Source organism: Grammomys surdaster, unplaced genomic scaffold, assembly GCF_004785775.1.
Source record: "Grammomys surdaster isolate TR1022 unplaced genomic scaffold, NIH_TR_1.0 61, whole genome shotgun sequence".
Classification (NCBI taxonomy): domain Eukaryota; kingdom Metazoa; phylum Chordata; class Mammalia; order Rodentia; family Muridae; genus Grammomys; species Grammomys surdaster.
Window position 1 is genome coordinate 21,651,989 of NW_021604563.1, and position 26,682 is coordinate 21,678,670.

At 34.0% G+C, this 26,682-nt stretch overlaps 1 protein-coding gene and 1 pseudogene across 3 annotated transcripts; one reads left to right on the top strand and one right to left on the bottom strand.

Moving 5' to 3' along the window:
• LOC114629615 overlaps window positions 1-2,016 on the top strand; it is an 85,210-nt pseudogene extending 83,194 nt beyond the window's left edge.
• An 883-nt stretch (window positions 2,017-2,899) lies between these two features.
• Window positions 2,900-25,308, bottom strand: LOC114633612 (putative P2Y purinoceptor 10). Of its 3 annotated transcripts, XM_028782369.1 has the most exons (4): window positions 25,253-25,308; window positions 21,564-21,642; window positions 20,384-20,483; window positions 2,900-5,591 (listed from the first exon to the last, which is right to left on the bottom strand). In XM_028782369.1, exon 4 carries the CDS (start codon window positions 5,392-5,394, stop codon window positions 4,336-4,338), a length of 1,059 nt encoding a protein of 352 aa, XP_028638202.1. In that variant the 5' UTR covers window positions 5,395-5,591; window positions 20,384-20,483; window positions 21,564-21,642; window positions 25,253-25,308; the 3' UTR covers window positions 2,900-4,335. The 3 variants fall into 3 exon arrangements, with proteins under 3 accessions (XP_028638202.1, XP_028638054.1, XP_028638129.1); XM_028782221.1 differs by lacking the exon at window positions 20,384-20,483; XM_028782296.1 differs by lacking the exons at window positions 20,384-20,483; window positions 25,253-25,308 and adding an exon at window positions 24,608-24,738.
• Window positions 25,309-26,682: the final 1,374 nt, after the last annotated feature.

Sequence of the window (26,682 nt, forward strand, 5' to 3'; positions counted from 1 at the left end):
AAGAAAGAAAGAAAGAAAGAAAGAAAGAAAGAAAGAAAGAAAGAAAGGGAAGAATTGATACTAGGATCCAATTCTAAGTACTATCAATTAGTTACATACACAGTTCCAATCAATTTAAAAAATTTTCACCTATGTTTTAAAACAAGAAATCAAAAGACAGGATTGAGTAAATGTATAGCCCCCCAAATACTGGATCAGGGTATCTATACATAGCTCCTCCTCAAGATCTGAAAGACCTACTGAACAGTATGTTTTTGGAGAGTTCTTATAACTTAAAAAATGTTCAGAGGTTTTATTTCTCTGTCTCTTTCTGTTTCTCTCATTCTCTCTGTCTCTTTATGTCTCTGTGTTTCTGTCTGTGTGTGTGTGTGTGTGTGTGTGGTGTGCATGAGTGTGTGTGTGTGTGTGTGTGTGTGTGTGTACACCCAAGCATGTTTCTCCGAATCTGATGAATAATGTTCATTATCCACGCTAGTAATAGGCCAGTTTTCAAAAATGGATTGTATCTGAAATAAAACTTCAAATGTGTAGGGGAACTTTTATAAAGTATTCCTAAAGAGGTAGGGAGAAGTGCCCATGATGACTGAAGTTTCTTTAAGAAAACAAACTCCCTAAGAACAAAAGAATACAAAGAGCAAAGAAAAAGCAAACTCCCTAAAAGCAATACTAGTTCTTGATGAAGCAAGTAATGATTTTGGAAAATTAATTATGTATATGTAAGTGTACATTTACATGTACATATATATGTGTATATATACATACATATATATTCCAAGATGTTCTAGGTATCAAAAACAACTAATGATGGCTTAACTTTTCAGACCTCTACTATAATGTCTGGCAACTTCACCTTTTTAAGCACAGCTGATAGAGCCAAGAAGGACAGGAAATAATCTTGAATTACCAAAAATAAATATCATAAAGTCCATAAACTAAAACCCACTCACTTTGTTCCATAGGAGATTTCATCATCACAACAGATGAATGTTTCAAATGAAACATTTTAAAAAGCTGTGCTTTTCTTCTTTTTGTTAATAATTTGTGCTAGTTATCTTGATTCAAAGTCACAGATTATAAGGGTTTAAGCAAGTTGGGGTTTGTGGAGAACAGGCTTATTAACAAGAGAAAATATGAGAGCTTTTATTTTGAAAAGCTAGACATACAAACACTATAAAGAGGGGGGATTGATGTGGAGGTCAGAGTGAAAGCAGGTCTGAGTGGATGCAACAGAAAGAGTCATAGCTGCCAAACTAAGTACATAGGAAAGTTCAGCCTGGCGTTACCAATTGCAGAAGGCGTGGTAAACTCTGATTTATATAATGTGGATGCTGGGCACAAAGCTGTCATCTTTGACCAACTTACTTTCTCATCCCTTGGGCACAGAAACCAATTATGTTTGACTACTGCTCTCAACCATGGAATGCACTGGTCATCACTGGTAGCAAAGACTTGCAGAACGTCAACATCACACTGTGCATCCTGTTCTGGCCAGTGGCCAGCCAGCTTCCTCATATCTACATCAGCATAGGCAAGGACTATGATGAGTGGGTCCTGCCATCTATCACCACAGAGATCCTCAAGTCGGTGGTGGCTAGCTTTGATGCTGGAGAATTGATTACCCAGCGAGAGCTGGTCTCCAGACAGGTAATCGATGACCTCACAGAGCAAGCAGCAACATTTGGGCTCATCCTGGATGACGTGTCCCTGACACATCTGACATTCTGGGAGCAGTTGACAGAGTTAGTAGAAGCCAAACAGGTGGCTCAGCAGGAAGCGGAGACAGCCAGATTTGTGGTGGAAACGGCTGAGCAGTAGTAGGCAGCAGCCATCATTTCTGCTGAGGGTGACTCCAAGGCAGCTGAGCTGATCACGAACTCGCTGGCCATAGCAGGTGATGGCCTCATTGAGCTATGGAAGCTAGAAGCCACTGAGGACATGGTGTACCAGCTCTCCCACTCTCGGAACATCATCTACCTGCAGGCGGGGCAGTCCATACTCCTCCAGCTTCCCCAGTGAGGCCAATCGGGCCCGGCCTCAATCATTCTGAATGATCCCTTCCTACTGCCCCACCATTATTAGTAGTAATAGTAGTAGTAGTGGTGGTGGTGGTAGTTGTAGTATTATAGAAACAAACAAGCAATGAATCACAATATGATGTTTATAATAATGACCCTGAGTGATCCTCAAACAGTTCATTGTGTATATGGAGTTTGATCCCCAGCACCTACACAGAAGCCAGGCTCAACAGCAGGCACCTGCAACTCTAGTGCTGTTGAGGTGAAGGGCAGATTCTTCTCATTGGCTATCTAGTCCAGCAAAGTACTGATGCAGGACTAGATATTCTGTCTCAAACATAAAATTGAGAGAGATCAAGGAAGACATATAATGTCAAAACTCTATCTGCTATCTTCACACAGTGCGCACACACTCAAAGACATGCATACAGCACATACACACACACACAGACCCCACAGAAAAGAAGACAGTCTTTTATGATAATACATCTAATAATACATTTTATGAGAGTGAGGAAAGGATCTATCATGTCCAACACAGAAAACCTCTAATTCTAATAGGAAAGAACAAAAAGAACCAATAATAAAATTTAAGCACCCCAAAACATGTCGAACTAAATTAAATGAATTAACAGACCTCGGTTAATAATAAATGTTAAATGTAAATGGCCTTTAGTAACCAACAAAAAGAGATTAGCTAATTTTATCTAAAAACAAGATCCAATTATTTGTTCTATTTCTAGATATATAGCTCAAGGGTTATAGGAAATCATATCACAGATAGTTAGTTACACATGCATGTTTATTGCATGTTTATTCTCCATAGAAAAGCTATAGAACTAGTCTACATATTCATCAATGTATGAATGGATCCAAAAATGCAGTAAGTATAAACAATGGAACTTTATTTATCTGTAAAGAAGAATTAAATTACAACATTTTTGGAACTGAAGATCAGTGTGTTAAAGCAAAATAAGTCAGACAAACATCACATTTTATTTATATATTTATAATATATGAAATACATTCAAAACATAAAAGTAGAGAGGAGAAGGAGAGATGTAAACAGGATGCATACAAAGTATGATAATGGAGGTAATAAAATACAAGACGTAATAAACATTTGTATCAAGAGTGCAAAACAGAGAATTTAGAAGGAAGGCAACAGCAGGAATTGGAGGGTAGCCAAGGGAAGGCTGTGGGAAGTAAATAAGAACCAAGTATGGTGATATATGCATATGAAAATATCATGAAATTCATTTCTTTATATGCTAACTCAAAAATATAATAAAAACTAAAGGCTACTTGAAAAAGTAGACACCAAAAAAGTAGAGACAAGACAAAAACAGTAATTTATAAAACTAACCATTGCTTTATAAAATTTCATTTTAATGACATCCAATATTTGAAAATGGTAAGATTTAAATTTTCCAGTGTGGATGATTTATATTAGTAATAATTGAGCTAGGGGTCTTTTTAAGTGGCAATAATTGTTCTGCATTAATCATAAAATTTGATTCAGTTCATTGGTCTATTCTACTTAAAAAATAATTAGGCTCACTAAACCTTACCAAAATAAAAACTGTACGAGTTGTGTAAGTCTTCATTAATCTGTTGATTTAAATGTATTGAGTGAAGTTACATAGGAAACAATACACCTAGACAGGTTGATCTTAATAAAGATATATGAGAATATTTCCCAATTAGTGACAGTAAACAAAAATACATATCATGTCACAAACTCATAGCCATTCAGAGTTTTTGTTTTAAGCCTTTAACATCATTTTTAAATATGCAGAGCACAATTCTACTTCAGATGTTTGCATTGTCTGTGGCTTAAGGTAATTTTGAAAGGTTCATTGGAATTAATTTTTTTTCTTCAAAGTGAGGGAAAAGATAATCTTATAGATATTTTAAGTTATACTGTTGCTAATTTCCATAATTCATATCAATATGAAAAGCCATCTCTCTGTAACACAATTGGCTGAAGTAGTGTATGTTTTCTAAATAAAGATAGGGACATATTCTAATGTAGACTTTTTAAGGTTGGGATAACTTGTACATGTCTGCTAGATTTTAATATATTTTGTTTTTCTCAGTTAAAGATGAGACTATTGGCCCCACTACTGAGGAACAGGTATGTGGTTATTTCTCTTGATTATTATATTGTGTGAAGACAGTTTTTTTCTCACATAGTCCACTAATAATCTTGGCATAGAGAACTCCTGTAGACAGATTATTTTGAATGAAGTGCCTGAGTTTCTTCATGATACCCAGTATCACTTTGAAATGGCTCAAGTGACAGAGTATAAAGATTATTTTAGATAACCATTTCATCACATTGTGTTGGAGCATCCAAACATTCCAGTGAGATAGTCTGAAGATTCTCCTTCCTCTGACGAATTTCTAAAGTATTGTCCTTACAACGCAAACATGACTGGATGACCAAACTCCCATGTTCTGAAAATTGATCACGAAATTCTGAAGTCATAAAATAATACACAACTGGATCAAGACAACAATTCAGATTTGCAAGACACAAGGAAATGATATGGAAACACAGAGTGCTCTTAATAAAGGAACAGTTTGAGAAAACACGTTGCTTTACCATCATAAAGAACGGGAAGTTGAGATGGTAAGGAGTGAAACAGACTATGAATACCACTGCACACATTAGAACCATTCTCAAAGCCTTTTTCCTCTCCTTAATATTCTGAGGTGGATCTTGGAATTCCTGTAAAGATTTTCTCGTTTTCCATGTGCAATATGTAATTATTACAACAGGCAATACAAATCCTCCAAGTTCAGCGGCAGTTACCATACCAATGGACGAAGCCATACTAATGTCGTGAAGCCCTAAATCAGCAAAGCAGGATTCACTGTTATTGGCTAAGCCAGCACTTCTCAGGATGGGAAGTGGCAAACAGGCAGTCCCCACAATGATCCAGACAGCAGCACTGATTCCTACATCGTACCTACGCTTCCAGTTTCTGGCTCTGAATGGCTTGAGGAGAAAGAGGCACCTCTGAAGGCTAATGCAGGTCAAGAAAAAAATACTAGCATACATGTTGAGATACTTCAGATAGAAGCACAGCAGGCAAAGGGCTCTCTGGAACGGCCAGTGACGATTGATATAATAGTAAATCCGAAGAGGTAAGGACAGGACATGAGCAAGGTCTGCCACTGAGAGGTTGATCATGAAGATGATGGCCTTGTTCTTCTTGCTGATGAAGCGGCACAGAACCCACAGGGCTGCACTGTTAGCCAGGAGACCCGGGATGAATATGAAGATGTAGGTGGTCGCATACAAAGAGTACTGAAATGTCAAATAAGTGACATTGCAATTACTCTCAGCAGTGCTGGTACTATTGCTGCCCATCTTGAATATCTCGGTATCTTCAGCAAGGAAAACTGTGGAATTATGGCTTCTGCCAAAAGATATAGGTGGTTGCAAAGAGGGAGTACAGAAACAACACCTGTATATAAGTATAGTTTACTCTCATATTGTTTATGCTATTACTTCCCATCTTGAGTGTTTATGTTCCTTCCTTAGGAAAAGCCTTTGCATGATGATTTCTGTGGAAAATAGAACAAAGATAGAGTCAGAAGCATGTCAAAACTTGTGAATATGTACATTGGTTGTATTTCTACCACAGAGGTGTTTAAATATGTACTTTCATAAATTTGAAAGCTCTCATCTATGTAAAATTAAAATAGTGTAGCAATTTACCAAAAGATAAATAGTAGTAATGAAGATATTTTCAAGAATGTTTTCATGATCTTTTAAGATCCTTATTTTGACAACTTTAGCTAGGATTTTATTCTGACAAAAAATTACCAAAGTTTCATAGCTAACCAACATCCAAGATCTCATGGACAAACAGCCCCCAGACAAATATCCCAACACCCATGTGAAGTTCCATGTTGGATGTGTATAACTGTTTCTGCCTAAAGTTTGAGATTTAGCAGAGTTACTGTCATCATCTATGGGTAAATAAAATCTTAATCCATGTCCAATAGCTACCTTATAAATTATTAGATGGTTGCTAAGGTGAGCTATGAATTCATGTGAACGACTCATGGATTAAGGCTCTAACCAAAGATTGGCAGGTCACCAGGCTTTCTGGCTGATATGGTCTTGGGAAAAACAGAGTTCCCTTCTTCAATATTTACTGAAAGCATGGTTTGTTTTGTTTGTAATACCTTCTATAAGCTCTTTTCACAAAAGTTCTATTTATTAGCAATATCATGGCAGCTTCAGACACTTATATACACTGCAACTATCTTCACAGAATTTCAGTCAACTACCAGAAGCTCTAGATGGTATCCTGTCATGCATGAAGCAAGCAGTGGTTTCTTCCCTTTATCTCTCAATTCCAGTGAAAATTATTCATGTAAATGTTGTGTTTTCAGTGATCATAAATCTTAGAAATATCTTCCATCTATTTAGTGACTTCAAATCTGTTCCTATGTTGTTTCAACTTAGTTATTCCTGTCAAAAAGACAAAGTAGTCTACTCCCTGGTAGACATAAAAGCTCTTCAGATATCTCAAGATAACAATCATGTCTTTTCTCAAATCTTCCTTATCCAGATTAAACATTAATTTCCCTAATATGACATTTTCCTTGTTCTTAGTTTTGTTTTATGTTATATCATTATTACTTTTGGCCAAAAGCCACTACAGTACAGCTTATTTTATCCCTGAAGCAAAAGTTTAACTGATAAATGTTTGATAATATTTTATGAAATATGTTTTATATACTCTGATTTCAAACACAAAAGAATAAAGAATATTTTAATGCTGCATTTTACTTTTTAGTACTTGAAAGGGATATACATTTAATAAAGCTAAAAAATGAGACAGGCTTAATGGTAACAAGTACTCAAGTGGTCAAGTAAAATGCATATATTGCAATGGGTCTTGATTTAGTCTGGAAAGTAATATAGGGTCTCAGACCATGTGTACAAACTTAGACACAGCCAATGAAAAATTGTAAAAATGTGGTCAACTCAGACAAAGCCCATACAGTGTTAAAACCCATTTGATGTCTCTGCAGTGAGTGCATGTAACTCTTGGATAAACTGTATTTACTGAGCTGAAAGTTCAGGGCTTAGTCAAACAACCAGGTCATTCAGGCAAACAGCTACTTTGATTTTTTTTTCACTGAGTTAAATATGCAGCTGAATGGGGCAATTGGTTCAGTTGAGTGTAAACAGAGACAACACTGTCACCTTTTTATAATTTTCCTGACTAAGTGAAATAATTGATATTGTATTGTTTATATTCAGGCTAATTTTTTAAAAATACTTACAAACACTAATGAGGTGGAGTATTCAAATTCTACCATCTTTGGTTTCATTATAAGCATTAATAACAAATACTAAATGTTTGTTTTGGTCAGATGCTATAATAAGAACTGTGTGTAAACTCTATCAATCTTTGACACCAATGTTAAGAAACAATGATACATAATGGCTGTTTTGTCAAATGAACAAACTGAGGCTTCCAAAAGACAAAAGTCACTTCCTCCGTAGAGCATTTTTTGACATTCACAAGCTAAAAAAGTCATTTTTCTGAATTCACCATCTCCATAATTCTGTCCATTCTTTTTAGTGAGTATCACATAATATTTCTGGCATGATGAGATCACTTTTCTTTCCAGGTGGTCTTGCTGTGTGAAATAGCTAGAAATCTCCTATGTGCCAAATACTTACCCTCTTATTACATCTTTTCCTCCCAAAATAAAAGTCTAATAGAGTGTCTTGAATCTTTGAAGTGTCTGTTGAGTGTTTGTTGTATGATTAATTTTATGAAAGACAATTAAATGTGAGAGACAGGAAGTCTCTGAGAGGAAGAGAATGAATGGGAATGAGTGAGTGTCTGGGGATTAGAATTTCGCTGTGATGTTTGGCTTGACCACCAGGTGTCATAAGTACACCAATGTTCAAATACATAGACACTCAGATTTGTTTGAAACCTCATTAATAGAAAAATTAAAGGAGAGATCAATAGGCATCCTTTGAACTTCAGAAACAAAATCCTCTCCACAGTATTTTAGAAGACTTGGTTTATTCTTGTTTTAAGCTTCCATACTTCATAATCATTTTCTGGAGATTTACATTTCTAGATATATTATAAATGTCAAAATTATAGAGCTGGTAGAGGCATCTAGATAAGAATCAGAGACTTTTTAAAAGAGGAAAACAATGCCAGAATAGGGAAAACTAAAAGTTTAAATTCACACAGAAAGATAGTGGTGATGGCTGAACTGGGGTCTCTTGGCTCTCAACACAGGAACTTTGAAGATGGAAAGCACATTTTTGTAATTATACAATAGCACAAATGTTCAGAAATGAACCAATGCCAGGTTTTAGACCATTAACCTTGACACTGAACTGTTAAAACAAGAGGGATCTCTTCCTTCCAACTATTCCAGGGAAAACACACTAATTTAAAATGAATGATTCTAGTACATGATGATAAAATTGTATAAGAAGCTGCCTTTTAAAAAACTTAATTATGTTATTCTTAATCTTTCATAATTACTACACATAAGAAACTGAGCTCTATTATAAAACCAAGGTAAACAAAGACAAAACAAATTTTATTAATGTAAAATACTCAGCCTGAGATTCTCATACAGTCTGATTTTATCCATACACAGACATTTATATATACAAGAGTTATTAGGCTCAACATTTTCATTCAAAAATTTCCAGGAAACTTTTTTATGTATACTGATTTATAAATTAATTCTTATAAAGCCATTTTAAGTGAATTTGACTTCTATATACATATGACTTTATAAACACAGTTTTAACCACTTAATCATAGTTAGTGTAAAAGTTCATGTCAGCAACATCTAAATCATAAATTTAATTGATATTTACATTTTTATTAGAATTATCTAGTATGATTTATTTAATTAATGGACATTGTAGTAGTTTACCATTAGTTATTAGAAACAATTAGAAAGTCCAGGATGGTGGTACCTGACTACAATTCAAACACGGGGAGGTTCAGACAGGAAGATCAAAAGTTCAAGGTCATCATTATTACGTAGATATATCAAGGGCAACCTGGTGTCATGTGAGATCTTTTTTCAAAAAACAAAATTAAAAGCCATGATAACATTATTGCACATCCATCTTTATATCTCTGAGCAACTTGTTTCTTAAATTTTAAGTTGGGTTGCTAGGCATTAAATGTGTACTCAAATTATCCAAGAAGGTTTCCCATATGAAACTTCAAAGTCCATGTTCTTTTCTGTAACATCACAATGTCAAATATATTAGTGTTCCAAATAGATCAAATCCTATCTATCTAGTAATAGTATGATATAGCTAAGTATGACTCAATCGAATGATAGGTGACAAATTGTGAATTCATATGCTGAACATAGCTGTATACATTGTTAAATATTTAAATAAATGTAAATGATATATCCTTTACCTCATATATTTATGATTTTTGAGAGACCACTTAAGATTTCCTGCTAGCAACTCTCCAGTATTCTAAGTGCTATTTTGTGATGATGCACAGTAGAACTCCAGATTGTATGACTCATTCCTCAGCACACAGCTGATGGATCAGCTGTAGTTAGAAAACTACAAGAGTTATCTTAACATCATAATGAAAAATAGTCTTGAAAGTTACACTTTAAATAGGCCTGTGACTACAAATCCAAATACTTTAACACATGGTGCTCAAAGTTAATCATTCTGCAGAGTGATCTAAAATGTAGTCCTACCAGAATTCCTCATTCAGTAGATCTGAAATGGGGACCACTAATAAGCATTTCTAATAATTATCTCATGGAATTCAGGGACCACTCTGAAAATGACTGCCATAACACACTTCCAATACCAGAAAGAATTGTTTAGGCTCAGAAAAGTGGTTTTTTTTTCCTCTCACAAACATTTTCACATCATTTAACTCACTTTTTTTCTTTTCCTCATTAGAGATGAGGAAATTTTTTTGACAAGTTTGTGGTTGATTTTCCAACAATTTCTAGTATAGTCTGGAATCTTTATCTATACTCAAGTATCTCTCCCTTCTTGCTATCCTGAAAAAAAATACTACTAATAATAATACAAAACATTAAAGGAGATTTTGCTCAGTGATTAAAAGCACTTGTTACTGCAAAGGACTGGGGTTGGATTCCCATTCGTCACAGGGAAGGTACACCACCTCCTCTTAGAGCAGGCACATATGTGGTACACAGACTTACATGCAAGCAGAAAACTCATGCACATAGAATCATAAAAAGAAACCTAATTTTAAAAAGTTAAAATACCGCATAATCTTTAGGTTTTTAAAAATAGTTAGGGTTCTCTGTTTAAAAAAATAAATAAATCTTCATAATTGGAAAACAATCTCAGTCATCTAAATTATTTATTATCCAATGCATCTTTGAGCAAAGATCATTGAACTTTTTTCTGAAACATCTTATACAACTAGTTCCACACAAAAGTTATTTTTTAATGTTTAGAGTCACAGCCATGCTGTGGCTTTAGCACTTGTATAAACAATGTTTCCCAAAATCCAAACTATGTTAAGACAAAACATGCATTGTAAGAAAACAAATTACTTTGTCTTAAACTTCCTAGTCCTCCTCCAGTGTCAGGAAGCTCAAAACAGGAGGTTCAATAAAAGTCAAAGGACACAGTGACTTTAAGACTTTCTTTGGCTTCAGAATATAACTGGTAAAAATACTTTGCTCATTTGTGGCTGATTTTCATTTTAACAGTAAAATCTATTTCTGATTTTACTACTACCCCCTCCCCCAGAATTTGGAAAAACTCATAAACTTTGTCCCAAAGCCACCTATTTCAAATTCTTTTTTATCTGGTGCCAATGTAACTTAAATTCAGTTTTCTGGCTTTGTTTATTTTTTCTTTCTTCACCATAAATATACTATAGTAGTACAACTAGCAACTATTTTCAGAAAGATCTTAGCTTGAAAACAAGTATCTGTACTTACAAGTTGTTTTTCTTGATTTATCTTATCTACAGTCTTGTAAATTACACAATGTGCACCATTGTTTATATGTTCAAAGAAGGAAGCTAATTTTCACAATGTTTGCATCTGGTATATAGTAATGTCACAGTGCGGGTTGCTTTTATTCTCTTTTGTTTTGTGAAATTCTTCTGAGTCATAAGAGAAGACAAAATATAAATACATTTCAAAGCTCAGCTTAAGTTTGTTCTACCTCAGGAATCTACTTATGACTTTATAAGCCCTGTCAACTTCAATTTTCTTTGGATTTTTAATGTATTTGCCAACTTATAACTGCATGAGTACCATAGTTCATGACAATTGAATTTACTGAAAATTTCTAATGTACCTTATACACCTTTATATGATTTAATCATCATAACAACTCAGAATTCGACAACTAGAAACAGGTACATAATTTTATAATGTTTGGGGAATAGATTTTAAGTTATATCCTCCTTAGTATGCATATTATCTTAGTATTTTTGAAACATAGTTCCTATTCCTTTGGAAGTGTTTATTTACATGATGTCATATGACCACTACAACATAGATTACTACAACACATATCTTGGAAATGTTTACTGATGACTAGTCTCATACATAATCACCAAATCACATTTTTATTTTCTTGAACTTTAAAATATATAATCACTTCTTTTATCCTGTTTCACTCAGTTCTATTCTGACACAAATAGTCACTGTCTCTGTCTCTTGTTTAGCTTCTACATCTCATTGAAATTGAACTGATATTACTCTGAAGTGAAGTTCAAGGTAAGGAATTACTTGCCATTCAAGTGCAAACAACTGAGAAAATCAATAGTGAAGGCCAAAGAAACATAAATAAATAAATAAGTAAACAAATAAATAAATAAATAAATTCAAATATTCACAAGGAAAAGTCTATGTGACATAATTGACAAGGAAATAGAATATTAAATAAATAATGTTATAATACCATGAAATATTGAGAAAATGAATACTCAAGAATCCCATTAATGCCTAAATGTCTAAAATCAAACTAAAGCAAATTAGACACATTGGGGGAAAGGTATACATTGGTGAAATGGAATAAAATGAACGATTATATTCAACTATATATTCCCTACAGAGAACAGATAGAATGTATTATCAATATACACAAGACCCTGAATTCATTCTCAGCACTAAAACACTGAAACAAATCTACTAATATGTTAAGCATGTCATATGCCTTCATTTTAGTTCCCTGAAGGGTGAACTAAAACTAAAGCTAAATAAGTCAAGACAAAGTTGGGCAAAATAGAAAGAGGAGAGATGAATTAAGAGAAGGAAATTTTGTACTTTGACAAATATAAAGAAACTTACAAACTGTTAAGTAACAGATGGGTAAAAATATCACAAGAAAAATATAAAAATGTTTTAATTAGTCTTTAGAAAAAAGTTTTAGATTAAAAGATATATTAAAAGAGACAGCATTTTGAAATCGATGGCCTAACATTCTACATTATAGAAGAATCAATAGGAAAAAAAACACTATATGAAAATCTTGCAACATTACAATATGAATAAGCAAAAGGAATATAAAATAATAGAAAAAACAATGAAGTAAAAATTGATTCCTTGAATGCATAAAAAAAACTCTGAAGCCTTTAACTTGACAAGAAAAATAAATTAAGTGAAAAAATGCTACAACTTACTAATAACAAGGGTTGAAAGAGAAGACATTACTGACTGACTAGAATAAAGGTTATAAAAAATACTATTAACAACAGTATATCAATGTTTATATGGCTAAATTTAAATATTTACAGAAACCAGCCAAATTTTATTTTAATTTTTTTCTTTTAAAAATCAAATGAACCCAAGAAGAAAGGAAACAAAATTCACAATCAATAATCATACCAGAATGAAAAGAGTAGGCACTGAAGGCGTCACTAACGACTTAAAAATGAATTAAGACTGAAGGTTCAATGTTGTTAAAATGGCAATGGAGCCATGTCATTCTGCAAATTAATTGCAATGCCTGTCAAATCATAGCTGCCGTATTGACAAAATGATGCAAAAAAAAACTTTCTCCAAAGATACAAATAGCTTATGTTAAGAGAAAACATAGACAATGCAGACTTTCACATTTGAAATGACAATAATCAAAGCAATGTTGCTGGAACATAATGATAGACACCATAGAGATTAATAGAATACATTTTAAAGTTTAGAAATACAACTCATAGTTTGGCAACTGGAGGCATGTACATGATTTTACAGTCTTTGGGGAATTTGTGAAGTGTGTGATCAAGGGGTGCTCTAGAAGAGAACCAATAAAATGTTATGAAGAAGAAATAATAATTTCATGATCATAGAGCAACTGAATAGATGAGCAGGAAAGTAGGAAGTTAGGAGCCATCACTGCCTTGATCTCAGCTAAGCTATAGTACTCTTCAATCACATGTGCATGAATACACACACACATACACCACACACACAAACACATACACACACACACACACACACACACACATCTTTATGAGCTCCTAAGAAGATTCCATATTTTTTCAATTGTAGATATTACTGTAAAAAAAAAGCATAAGTTGCAGGTCTCTCTTTTTAGAATATAGTAATTATACAAAAGAGTAGTTTTCTTTATGGATATTTTCATACATGTACATAATTAATTTGCTTATTACTCCATTCTCTCTTCCCCTTCTTTTTTCTCTTTCCCACTGGTGACTACACCTCAAAATAGACTCCTTTCTAATTCATTATATATACATAATGTTAAATGTTTCATTCATCGAAAGAAATGTGATAGTTGTGTTTCTTAGTCTGGCTTATTTTGTCTAACAGACTGTGCTCCAGGTTTTTTTTTTCCATTTTCCTTGTGAGGAAATCATTTTCTACTTCAAGCTTGACAAATACCACTATTATACAACATTTCCTTTACCTATTCGTTCATTAAACTACAGTTTGGATAATTCTATATATAGCTTATTGTAGATAGTAGTGAAATAAATATGAATATTCAGGTATCATTCCTCACAGAATCACATGATAGTTCTATTTTTAGTTTTTTGAAGACTGTCCATAATGATTTTCATAGCAGCTAGACTAGTAGACATTTCAATTAACAGGACAAAACAATTCCTTTTTTTATGTTGTATTGGTTGCTTTCCTGGTTCTGAGTTAAAAACACTATGACCAAGAACTTAAAATTACTTTAGCTTACAATTCCAGAGGTGAAGATCATAATGGCAAGAAAAGGCATGACAGCAGACAGCTGGAGCAGGAAGCTGAAAGATCATATCTTCAACCAGCAACATGAAACAAAGAATAAACTGCAAGTGGAACAAAGCTATAAAGTTCAAATCCCACCCCAGTGACACATTTCCTCCAAGAACCCCATAACATTGTAAAGATTCCATAACTTCCATTAACAGTGTCACCAACTGGGGACAACATCTTTAAATATCTGAGCCTATGGGGAAAATTTCTCCCTCAAACTACAATACACATACTAATACTTTTTTCCCTTGGTGACAGTTATTCTGGGTTATCAAAACAAAGTGGCAATGTTTTGATTTATGTTTCCTGGTTGGCAGGGATCTTGAACATTTTTCATTCACTTACTGCTTCCACCACTAGGTGGTGTGTAGGTCTGCATGTTTAGGGGAAAGAGGCAGTGGCTCCATATACATGGGGGGTCTTGTCCTCATGATTTCTCCTTGTTTTTGTTTCTCACAAGGATGGAACACTTCCTCAGGCAAAGCTGTGTCTATAACAACTAATTGGAAGCTGTTTATGCTAAAATATCACCGACTCCTCACTTGTACTCACAATGTTACTAAAAACTGGATTGAACCTGAAATCTCTGCCATACTTATATATATATGTCTTTCTGCTTTACATCAGCTGACGGAACAGAGTTACTCTTTGGCCTTATATCCATGAGGACTGCTTAGTAATACTTTTTGCCCCTGATTCTTGTTCTGTTTAAATCTAAAGTTCACATCAGCTCTGCAAACATGAACTTGAAGTCTTTGAGAACTCTTCTACCCTTCTCTTTTTACGTTTCTCTATTGCTTTTTTTTTTTAAATTGGACTATTGGGGTGTGTAATGAAGTAAGCTTTTTGGGGATGCCAGAGCTCTGACTTTCACTACAAAATTTCAGTAGAAGAGATTGGTTCCAGATAATCAAGCATGTGACAGGATTTTAATATATTTCAAGACATTTCCATGAAATGCTTTAAGGGAAATCATTTAGATAATCTGCGTAAATACCTTTCAACCCATTGGAAACTGTAACAGGAGAGGCTTCCACAAAGAAATTTGAAGGTAGCAGCTTCAGCCTGTGAATTTAATCCTGCTTATTCTGAAAGGACAATCTGATTAAATAATTTCTGCTTTGCCTAGCCAGTGGTATAGACAATTCCTTGTGACCAATCTCTTAATTTATGCCCACTACTAGTTCTGTTCCACAAATTGGATATTGACTGACATTAATATGAGCTTCAGGAGCACTTTTTAAAAGGAATCATCTTAAGAATTAATTTTTGAGTTTTTCCTGGATTTTTTTGAATTTGATGTTTACTCATCTGATTAGAATTAAATGTCACAATGACTACAGTATATGATGAAAAGATCATGGTAGCCCAAGGTATGATTTGGCAATTGAGGTACTCAAAATATTGCCATTGAAAATTTCTAATCAATCTTAAATACAATAAAGTTGTAGAATATTGTATATTTCTTCATTATAATTATAAACTTCAAATATGTAGAAATACAGAATAGAATTGCTTATTCCTCAATATTCAAGAGGAAATGACAAAAGAAAAGTTTAAGCCCATGGATTGAATTTGAAGCTGAAGTTTCATGTTGATAACCTATAAGCACTTTCATTTTCTATTAAAATAATCTTATCTTCTGCTGTCATAGGGCCAATTTAGTTCAACCAAAACAAATCTCATCTTTTAAGTTTCCAATTACATACATAATTTTCTTAAAGAAAAGCACTGACTGGAAATATACAGATAATAAATCTGAACTGGAGACACAACAACAAATCCAAGTGAAGCTGACGATATTAAACATCTGAATTGTTCTGTGTTCTTTCTAGTCAATACAGGCCCCTGAATTCTGCCTAAAGATTTTACTCTCCCTTTGCTTTGGGAATTTATGATACCATCCTGTGTGGCAGTTGTCTCTGATTCTTTTCAAGATTCACTACCCTAAGATCTCATGCTTCTAAGCCAAGAATATCACTCTAGTCCTAGTAGGTGTCAATAAGTAAGGCACAGTGTGTAAATCACAAGTCTTCTAGCTCTGTGAAATGTCTATTTTTATGGACTATGTTGACGTAACCCAATAAAGGTGACAGATGACATGCTGTTTCAAAGGTGCTTTCTTCCACATTTGGGTAAACTACTCAGGCTTTGCTATTTTTTGTTTGTGCTATTTGTGGTCCCCTAAAATCTGCATGTTAGAACCTACTCATCAATAAGATTACACTAAAGGGTGGACTTTGGAGGAAAGTGGTTAAGTGAAGTCCTTATGAATGTAACTGTCAATTGTAAAAATGTTCTCAGAGATTTGCCTTCCACCATGTAAAGATGTGTGAAGAACCTACCAAGTATGTGCCAGAATAAAAGAAAATTAACACTAGGACCCCATGTTACTTTACCTTGATATTATACTTCCTACTTTGAGTTCATGACTATAAATTCTTCTGCTTATGGTTTCCAAATAAATTAAGAAAATAAATGTACTAAATGATCCACAAACATCTAATGTCTATTGACTTTCAGGTCACACCATCTACAGCAAATCAATGTTGCAATGCAGCAGGAATAATATTTATGGAGTCAACAGATGACAATACTATATATAAGGAACTTTTTGGAGACTCTTTATAGATGAATCACATTGAACATTATTGTAATTTGGAAGGAAAAACTGTCATCCTTTTCAGGTAAGTATTGTTGGAATTGTTAGTTGGCCTTCCTACTAAAGACTCAACAGGCCACTTGACGTAAACTAGCCATTTCATGCCATAAGTTTATAACTGTATAGGAGCAATCCATTATCAAATGCAAATTATATACACCAGATTTTAACAACTCCAAAAGCACAAATAACCTCCACGAAAAATAAAACAAACTTCACAGTCAGGACCATTATGCTTTAGGATATAGTCCATTAACTAAAGAACTAAATTCTGGTATGGTTTTGAAATGGTTCTGTATGATGTGTAAACACAAATGAGGTGGACAACTACAATATTATAGCCTCTTCCTGCAACCTCCCCCCTGAAGGTTATAGCAAACTTAATACTCTCGATGAGACTAACATTTAGAGGTGATCTTGACTATCCATTTTGGTCAAAAGTTAAAGTCCCTGGAGGCATGATTCTATCTGAATTTGTGTGTTACAGCTGATGTTTTAGATGGACAATATGTGATTCAGAAAGTGTACTATGCTAAGGAGTTTGAGGAACAAATATCTGGCTAAAATTCTCTAGTTAACGTAAATCTAATAGTAAAATGGTCAGACAAGAATATGGAACAGGTCCTAGATTAAGTAATAAAAACCAAAGCCTTGAACTGACAATTCATACCCACTAGATTAAAATGACAAGTCAGAAATAAGAAATATTAGAGAAAATGGATAACAATTAGAGTATATCCACTTCTGGTTAGAACATCAAATGTTTTGTAACACAGGTTGGAAGTGCCTCAAAATGTTACACAGAATAACTGTATGACTCAAGCCATCTATCTCCATGCATTACAATGAAAGAAATTAAAACTTCAAGAATGATAAAATTCATGTGTGAATGTTACTAGCAGTATCATACTTGGAATAAAAACAGAAATAATCCACAAGTCCATCAATACAAACTGAATGAAAAAATACAATGTCAGGATGGAGGCAAAGTACACTGACACATAAAAAGGATCAGATAAAACTACTACATGAGCAAAGGGCTGATTTGAAGTTTTAAAATGCAACATTCTAATCAATTTCATTAATATGTAAAGGAAGAAATATCACAGGAACATATCAACTAATGAAGTAAAATCACTGGACAAAATCCTATAGTCATATTACAACTTTATAAAACCTAGAAATATTCAGAAACTGTCTCAACAAAATCAGTTGCAGATAGTGTCATCATTCAAGATACTACCAGAATCTCTAGCCATCATAACAGGACAAAGAAAAGAAGTGATAAAGGTCAAATATAAAGCAAAAAAAAAGACACATTATCTATTTGAAAACAATGACTTTCAAGTTTAAAAAAATGAAGGAATCTAGGAAGCTCCTAACCTCACAAAGACTTTAAGTGCCATGGTACAGGGATACACAGGGGCCCCCAACCAGTCAGAGGAGACTGGGATAAGGTTGGGGAAATACTGTGGGAGTGATTGACCAGAAAGGGGCTGTGACCTATTGCTCATGATATAAAGAGAACAAGTTAAAAAATTAAATTTAAATTTAACAAATTCATAGACACAACAATGATACATTTATAACAGATGAAAAATCCTTGCATAGTTGTATATAAATCTAACAGAACATACACAGGAACTATATATTGAAATCCACAAAATGCTGATAAAGCATCCAGGTTATTTTTTAAAAATATGTGTTTGTGAATTGGAATATTATAAAGGCTAATCCTAAGTGGTCATCTCTAAACAATTGTATCTATAACCAACACACTATATGTGTCTATCTCTATATATATTATGAAAATACTATACATATATATTATATAAAATATACTTTTAAATATGTAACAATAACAGTTATAGAAGACGAGGTTTTGAATCAGAAATAGTTTGAGGTAGTGGAGTTGGACAAGGAAAGGGTGGGGTGGTTGATGCAAATAAAGTGTATTGATGTATGAAATTCTCAGAAAACTTTTTAAAATATATTTAAAGGTCTAGATGTTGTTCTTGTTAGTTTTTGTCAATTTCACACAAACTGGAGACACCTAGAAAGAGAGAATCTCAATTGAGAAAATGTCTCCATTAGATTGGTCTGTATACAAGTCTCTGGGGCATTTTCTTGACTAAGAAGGTCCAGTCCACTGTGAGTGGCGTCACCCTTGAGCAGGTGGTCCTGGGTTGTATAGAAAAGCAAGCTAGTAAGCAGAAGTTGTTCACAGTCTCTGCTTCAGATTCTGCTGATTTTTGCCCTGAGTCCCTACCCTTAGTTTCTTCAGTTGAGGCATTGACCTAAGAGTTTTAAACTGAAATAAACACTTTCTTCTCCTAAGTTGTTATTTATTAGTGTTTTATCATCACAGAGAATCAATAGGACAGATGTACACTCTCTCCAACCTGATGTACAATTTACTAGGATCCCAAACTCCAGCAGATATTTTCATAGAATATGATGCTACTTATTTGAAAACTTTTATCACGGGGCAAAGAAACTGTAACAAATAAGATAATTATGAAAGACAAATTTAGGACAATCACTGAACATAATTTTGTGCCCTTTTTCTTTCCTTTAAATTTTGAGACAAAGTTTCACTCAGTTAACTAGGCTGGCCTTTAACTTGCTTTGTAATCCAGTCTGACTTTGAACTCATAACTTCTGCTTCAGCCTACCAAGCAGCTATAATTATAAGCTTGCTCCACTGTACCCAGTTGTGACGCCCACAGCAATCAAAACAACATGGTATTTTGGAATGCTAAAAAAATTTTGATTAAGTAAATTAAAGTGAAAAGAACAGAACAACATAAAATGCATACTTCCCTATTTTTACAGAAGTAAAAATTTTAACGAAGAAAATTTAGCCCTTTAAGCAATGGTATTTTGATAACTATATATTCATAGGAGAATAAAAGTTTGTTAAACCATACACGAAAGGCCTTATACTTCAAACTATAAAAACATAATGATATAAAGCACCAGGGTATAAAAAGTCTTCAGAATTTGTTAGTAAATTTTTCTTAGCTATTACACAAAATGATGGTATAGGATGAAACTAAATAGAATAACAAAATTTGACCTCATGAAAATTCAAAACTCTGTTTTATGAAAGAGGACGTTAAGAAGATATAAAGAAAGGCAAAGCTTTGAAGAAAAATGCCTGAAAGCTACAAATCTAAGAAATTTGTATTTGATATATATTAAAGAAAACTCTTAAAGCACAATTTTAAGAAAACAATGTAAACAGAAAATGGAGAAAGGAGATGAACAGTTTATTTTTTCAAAATGGAACTGTGAAACACACTTGCACACACACACACACACACACATTGGGGAGAGAAGAAGAGAAAGGGGAGGAGGAGGGAAGAGGAGGTAAAGGAGAGAAAGGGGCATTACTACAAAGGGAAATACAACTTAAAACTACAATGGGTTATAATATACTTACTAGGCTGCATAACAAAAGTATTTGCAACAGCAAATGTTACAGGGAGGCAGAATAAGTGGATCTTCCATACATTAATTCTCTTTGTTAAATATCAATTGTTCTGCAAAGATATTTGACAGATTTTAGCAGAACTAAAAGTACATATACTAATCCTAGAAACTCTTCTATGTTGGTGCCATAGAAAAATCAAACTATAGCCATAAGAAACTTGTAACTAAATACTCACTGCCCTTTAGCTCTAATATCTCCCCCCAAAACAGAACAGAAACAACTCAAATTCTTTAGTGGATTAATAGGTAAGTAGATAAACAAGGTTTGTTATAGCCCTGTCCTGGTGTCATGTTTAGTAATAAATTGAACCATCTATCGCTACAGAAAACTAAACATATAAGTTTCAAAGGAACTAGCTAAGTGAAAATGCCCCATCAAAAAAGGGTATATATCATTTCATTCTATTTGTATAGTGTACTCAACACAAAAATAGATGGTAATGTGGAAAAAGCATATGAAACATCATATTGCTGTAGACTAGGGTGGGTTCAGATGTAATGAGAGCTTTTGTGCTGATGAAAGATTTTCAAATAGATGGTGATGTTTGAACATATGAATGCATGTGATAAAATTCACACACGAGTACTTGCCAAAACTGATGAAATATAAATAAGTTCTGCAGTCTAGTTCATTGTATTATATCACTTTAAACTTCCTACTTTTGATAATATACTATAGTTTCTTAAGATCTTATCCTTAGGGAAAACTTGGTGAAATGTACACAAAGAATCAGTATTTTTTTTCAATTTCTTGTAAAACAAAAATATATTTGCAAATAAAAAGTTTTTTTAAATTTCTTGATGAGGTTCATTAAGGCTCAACTGGCTGGAATCTAATAAAAGATAGCGTGTCCAAGATGTTTCATACATAATATAGAGAGAGGAAATCATTTCATCTCCAATCATGCTGTTGATTGTAATGAGTGTGATCCAAAGTTAAGAAATGGGTTTCTAATTTGCTTTTGTTTGTTGTAAATATCACTCTCAGGCTGAAGAAAGTTCAACTGCAGAAACTTCAGAAGCATCTCAAGCAGCCATTGAACTGAATCTGCCATCAGACCCAGCTCTCATGTGAGCAGTTCTGGGTGTTTTATGTTAAGTCAAGCCCAACATTGAGTTCTCTGACTTACCCACAGAAGTAAGTACTTCAGCCTCCTTTCAGGCCAAAGCCAACACACAGAAGCCATCCAGAAAAGGAATACTTGAACACTACCGGTAAGAATGGGAAACAGCACAGTCACTTTTGAAAACAAAATTCATTTTCCTCAAAAATGTAAAACAAAAGTATATGAGCGTATATCCAAATAATTGAAACCAGTATTTGATATATCAATATTTTCATGCTAATTTCATGATTAGTCACAAACAGTCAAGATATGAAAGCAGTAAGTCTACAAATAGAAAAATGAATAAAAATGTGCCATACATACACAAGGAAATACCGTGTAATATTGGAATGAAGTATATTACATGCAATAAAATGGGTAGGAATGAAAGACAATATACTAAATAAAATACACTAGATTTTTAAAAAGTCCCATAATCTCACATAAATGAAATTTAAAAAATATTGATTTCTTAAAAACAGAGAAAATGTCTGCCAGAGACTAGGGGCAGGATAGATAGAAAAAATGAAATGGTAATTAAATTGTACAAAATTTTCAGGCCTGGTTATGCATGCCTTTAATAGTAACACTCAGGAAGGCGGATCTCTGAGTTTGAGGCCAGGTTTTCTACAGAGAAAGTTCCAGAACAGCTAGGGCTACAAGGCCAAACCCTGTCTAAAACTTAAAAAACAAATAGTAAAACATTAAACAAGAAAATGTTATAACAATGAACTTCATTACATGGTGATCATAGTAAATAACAACATATATGACAAGATTTCTAAAAGAACAAATCTTTAATAATTTTACTATAGAAAAGTAAATCTGTGATCGAAGATCATATGGTACTTCATAAACATACACCACTATTTGTCAATTTAAAAATGTTTTAACAGCGTCCACATTTATAACTATATTCTGCTGTTGTGATCTAAGTATGTATTTTCACAGCACTCCTGGTTAATAAGTAGGCAAAATGTGTGAAGTCAGAAAAAGTCTCTTTATTCTATGTTGTAATGTCTCTCCTTTTGGTTCCCTTACCTCCTTTTCAATTACTTGTACATTTCAAAATGAAGACCTTCCTGGTTTGTGAAAAAAAAAAAACACTACCAAGTGAACGAAAAACTCAGCCTATAAACTCATTAGCTAATTTTTCACTAGCTTAACCTTTTGTCATGATTAGAATCACTTGTGTTTTAAGAAAGGAGAACTTTGAGAGACCATAAACAACCTCTGGATTAACTTATTCATAGTGACATTTCAGGTTAAAGGCAAAGAGAAACACTTCCAGTTCAAAGTGTTGTCTTTTTTTTCTTTCCCAGCCTCAGAATAATGTGCCTAGGCAGTTGCCAATTTGTAAGTCTAACTCTAGTGGTATATTATAATTTTATACCACTAGAAACTTCAGGCAAGTATTATTTTTCCAATCTTGAACAATAAGTTTGACCAAGTGGAAAATGTCTCATGCTCTAGTGAATAATTTCTTTCTCAGCCTTCTAGGACACACATTCACAGCTGGAGAAAGTAAGACATCAGCACAGAGTCAGCCAACAGAAACCTCTCCCTCCCCCTAGGGTTCTACAATTCAGCAAACATCTAGTCCCTACTAAGCTCCAACTCTGTGTTAAAGTCTGCTGCTAGGACACATGGATGATTAATTTCCTTCTTCCCTCGTCTAGCCTCAGAAGCCACTTGAATAACCGATCTTTCTTCTCATTAAACTTCCTGGGTGGAGTGGGGGAAGGGGAAAATGTCTGGTGGCGAAAACTCCACCCAGAACTTTTAAGTCTTCTGAGGACATCTTTTGTCAAAACCCCACCAAAACTGTTTCTAAGGAGGGTCTGTCCAGAGAGTGCTGCTGATTTCAGCCCCTCTTGAGGTTCCCAGAGCTTTGCAGTTTCTTAGCCTGCCTGGATTTCTTATACTGGCCCGAGTATCAGTCACTTTGGAACAACTTTGCTATAGGAAAAAAAGCCCCACCCATACTTGTGGTCAGAGAGATTAGGCAGAGCTCTCTCAATAGCAGACAGTATGGTGCCGCTTGGCAACCATAATATACACATAGTGCCATCCTGTGAGTCATTCTCATGTAGTCTACAGCTGTTAGTTTCATTTTGTTACTGGAAAAAACCCAGTAGTACAATAAAGCATTTATCCTAAATTTTTACAGAAAGAAAATAAACTTCATTTGGAGATTTTTTTTTAAAGGGGGGAATTTACTGTCTTCAACACTTCACTCTGGGGGAAATTAAATATGTACAAAATACACTGATTTCTTCATCTCAGGAGAAGGAAAATGTTAGTGTAAATAGGTTTCATTTACATTTTCCTAATAAATACATTAAACATATTTTACTAAGGCTTACAATCTCACATAAAATCACATGTAATTTTACATATTGTGGATAATTTTACGTATAGAAGAATCAAATTCCACATGTGAAATTAGCAGACTTTAAAAAGAACACGTTTTTTAAAAACCACAGAAGGAATTCCTTCTAAAAAAGACAGCAAAATGTTTGGAACGCCTTCTGAAAATGCTTCCCATGTTCTCAAATTAAAAATACATCCAAAGAAATGTTCATCGTAAGCTGAGAATCAGCCCCATTGAGACTCGACAGCTGTGCTAAGTTCTAGGGCTTGATGAAAATCCTTTTGTGCTATTTGAAGCCATCACATCCCACCGGAAAATGCATGCATGGAAAATGTCCCAATCCGAGAAAACATGACAAGTCTCATCTTATGAAAAGATTAAGGCACTTAGATGCATTTACTACTTGAATGCTGCTTTAATTTGGTTGACACAAACCATGGGTTTAAAATTGTAAGTTTATTTTCTCCCGTTGGCTCTCTCTAACAAAAATGCATTTAATGAACCACAATCTCAATTTTAACATAGAATTGTTAGGAGCAATGTTTAATACAAATCTGGACCCCTGGTTTTTGTCAGTGGCATGTTAAATTGTAGAGAAAGGAGCTTTCTATCTAGACAGCCACATTTCCTCTCAGAAAGCATGCAGCAGTTTCAGCGAACATTTTAACCACTTAAACTTATAAATAGATATTACCTCACTGAAGTCTCCATTCTTCATAACAATATATCCCCCCAAAGGTAAGATATTAGCAGACTCAAAATTGAGTTTTCAGTGGAAGCAGCAGAAATTCACACTGTCGTTTTCAATTCACAGAGGTTTTTAGTTCTATTTTTGAATGTATGAAGAGAAAGCCAAGAACCTTACCCTTTCTACCCAGATATCCTGTAGTGAACTGCAGGCTTTTACAGCTAGAAGAGGAAGTAACGTAGTTTATTCAGCAAAACAGGAAAAAAAACAAAATCATTTACCTCTAATGGGAGGTAGAACTGTCCGTCAGCATCACCCAGTTGTTTGGGAAAGCCTTTGCCTCAGAGGATATTGTGGGCAAAGTAAATTCAAATTTTGGCTTTGTTAAATTCAGAGTTTCCATGATTTGTACACTTCTTCAATCAGGAACAGAGTATCTGACTTTAATTTGCCATGTATTACAGTTGTTGTCTCAGTCTATTCTGAACATTTAAATTGTGGGCTATGCAAAAAGCTAGATTAACTGTTAAAATTTTATTTTACCATTGAAAATTTAATTGTTACATATATAAAATTCTAATTGCATTTTTACAGAAAGCAGTATCAATTTTATATTGATCCCCCATTTTTCCATCATAGTTTATTCCTTACCATGACTTCTTTCTGCTGCAATCTTCCAGCATCTATTTCTTAGAGAAATCCATTCCCAGTACTCAGAAGGCTTCTAGATAGCTAACTACTCCACAGTTTGCTAAGCTTATAAAAGATAACTGTACTTCCAGATATCATTACATCAAATGACTACAATGGCTAATGTTTCTATCTAAAGACATAAAACGTCATGTGCCTTTGCTATAGTACTTCGAAAGAGAATGTGTCAAGAATGCACTGAGCTTCCTGCTATGCACACGCCCATCTTACTCTATCATCATCTTTCGTCTTCCTTTTTCCCCCTTTTCTATGTGCATGCAGGCATACGTCTGAGTCACATATGACTTTCAGGCTGGCTATATGAGGTCAATATTTCCAAATTAGAATGTAACTACATTTTACCATATTGTCTGCTTTAGAAATTAAAGAATGGTAATAATAAGAACTTCTTTGAGAATTTGGACAAATCTTATTGGGCCGTGCAAATGGAATAATTTGAAATCACCAAAAAGATAGTGCTTAGTAAGGTCACGAAGAACAGATGACTTAATATGTGATTTGTGGTCTTCTTTGAGGTTAAGAAGTGTGTCTTCATATACTTAAACAATACTAACATATTAAGTTCTTAAAATTATATTGTAAAGACATTGTTAGGGTAGCTTTAAGGGTGGCTGGAAAAAAGGATGAAATGCTTGAAAAGCATCACAATTTCTCAGAGTGGAGTGATAAGGATCTTTAGGATTTCATAATCTTATGGCTTCACTGAAATGGCTAAGTAGTAGTTACCTACAGACTTTCATTTAAAACATGAAGTAAAGCAAAGATTTGAAACTGAAAGTTCCTCCCCAGTGACCCTGATTTTACTATTTTAAGGTTTCAGTATCTATGATACTATGGGGATCCCTGGAAACGTATCTTATTCTGGACCTTTCTCTTTTGCATAGAGTAGTTTCTATTTCCTTATATTATAGCAGAAAAAAGTAAATGAGTATGAGGTTGCTATGAGGCATGAAGCCTCAAGAGGAAAAAAATTAAGTAATTATCCAAAAAAGTAAAGCCCAGGATTAGTACCTGGATATTTTAGATTCTTTCTTATTGCTATGATAAAATACCTCACAAAAGCAACTTATGGGAGAAAGTTTTTGTTTTGTTTTGTCCTTCATCATAATTCAATGTCCAATGCTGTAAGGTAAGGAAATCAAAGCGACATAAGTCAGAAGTGACTGGTTATATTATCTCCAAAATCAGCAATGGACGTGTACCTGGCTCTGCACCTTTTCACCATGCTAAGCAAATTAAGACTGTTATCCTTTCAATCAAATGAACTCAGGGGCTCAAAAGATAGGCAGAATGAAGCTAGATTCCTGAGCAAAATGCAACTCAAATTACACCTCAGATTACCAGTACTTGATAGATAAGAGTCTTTGTTC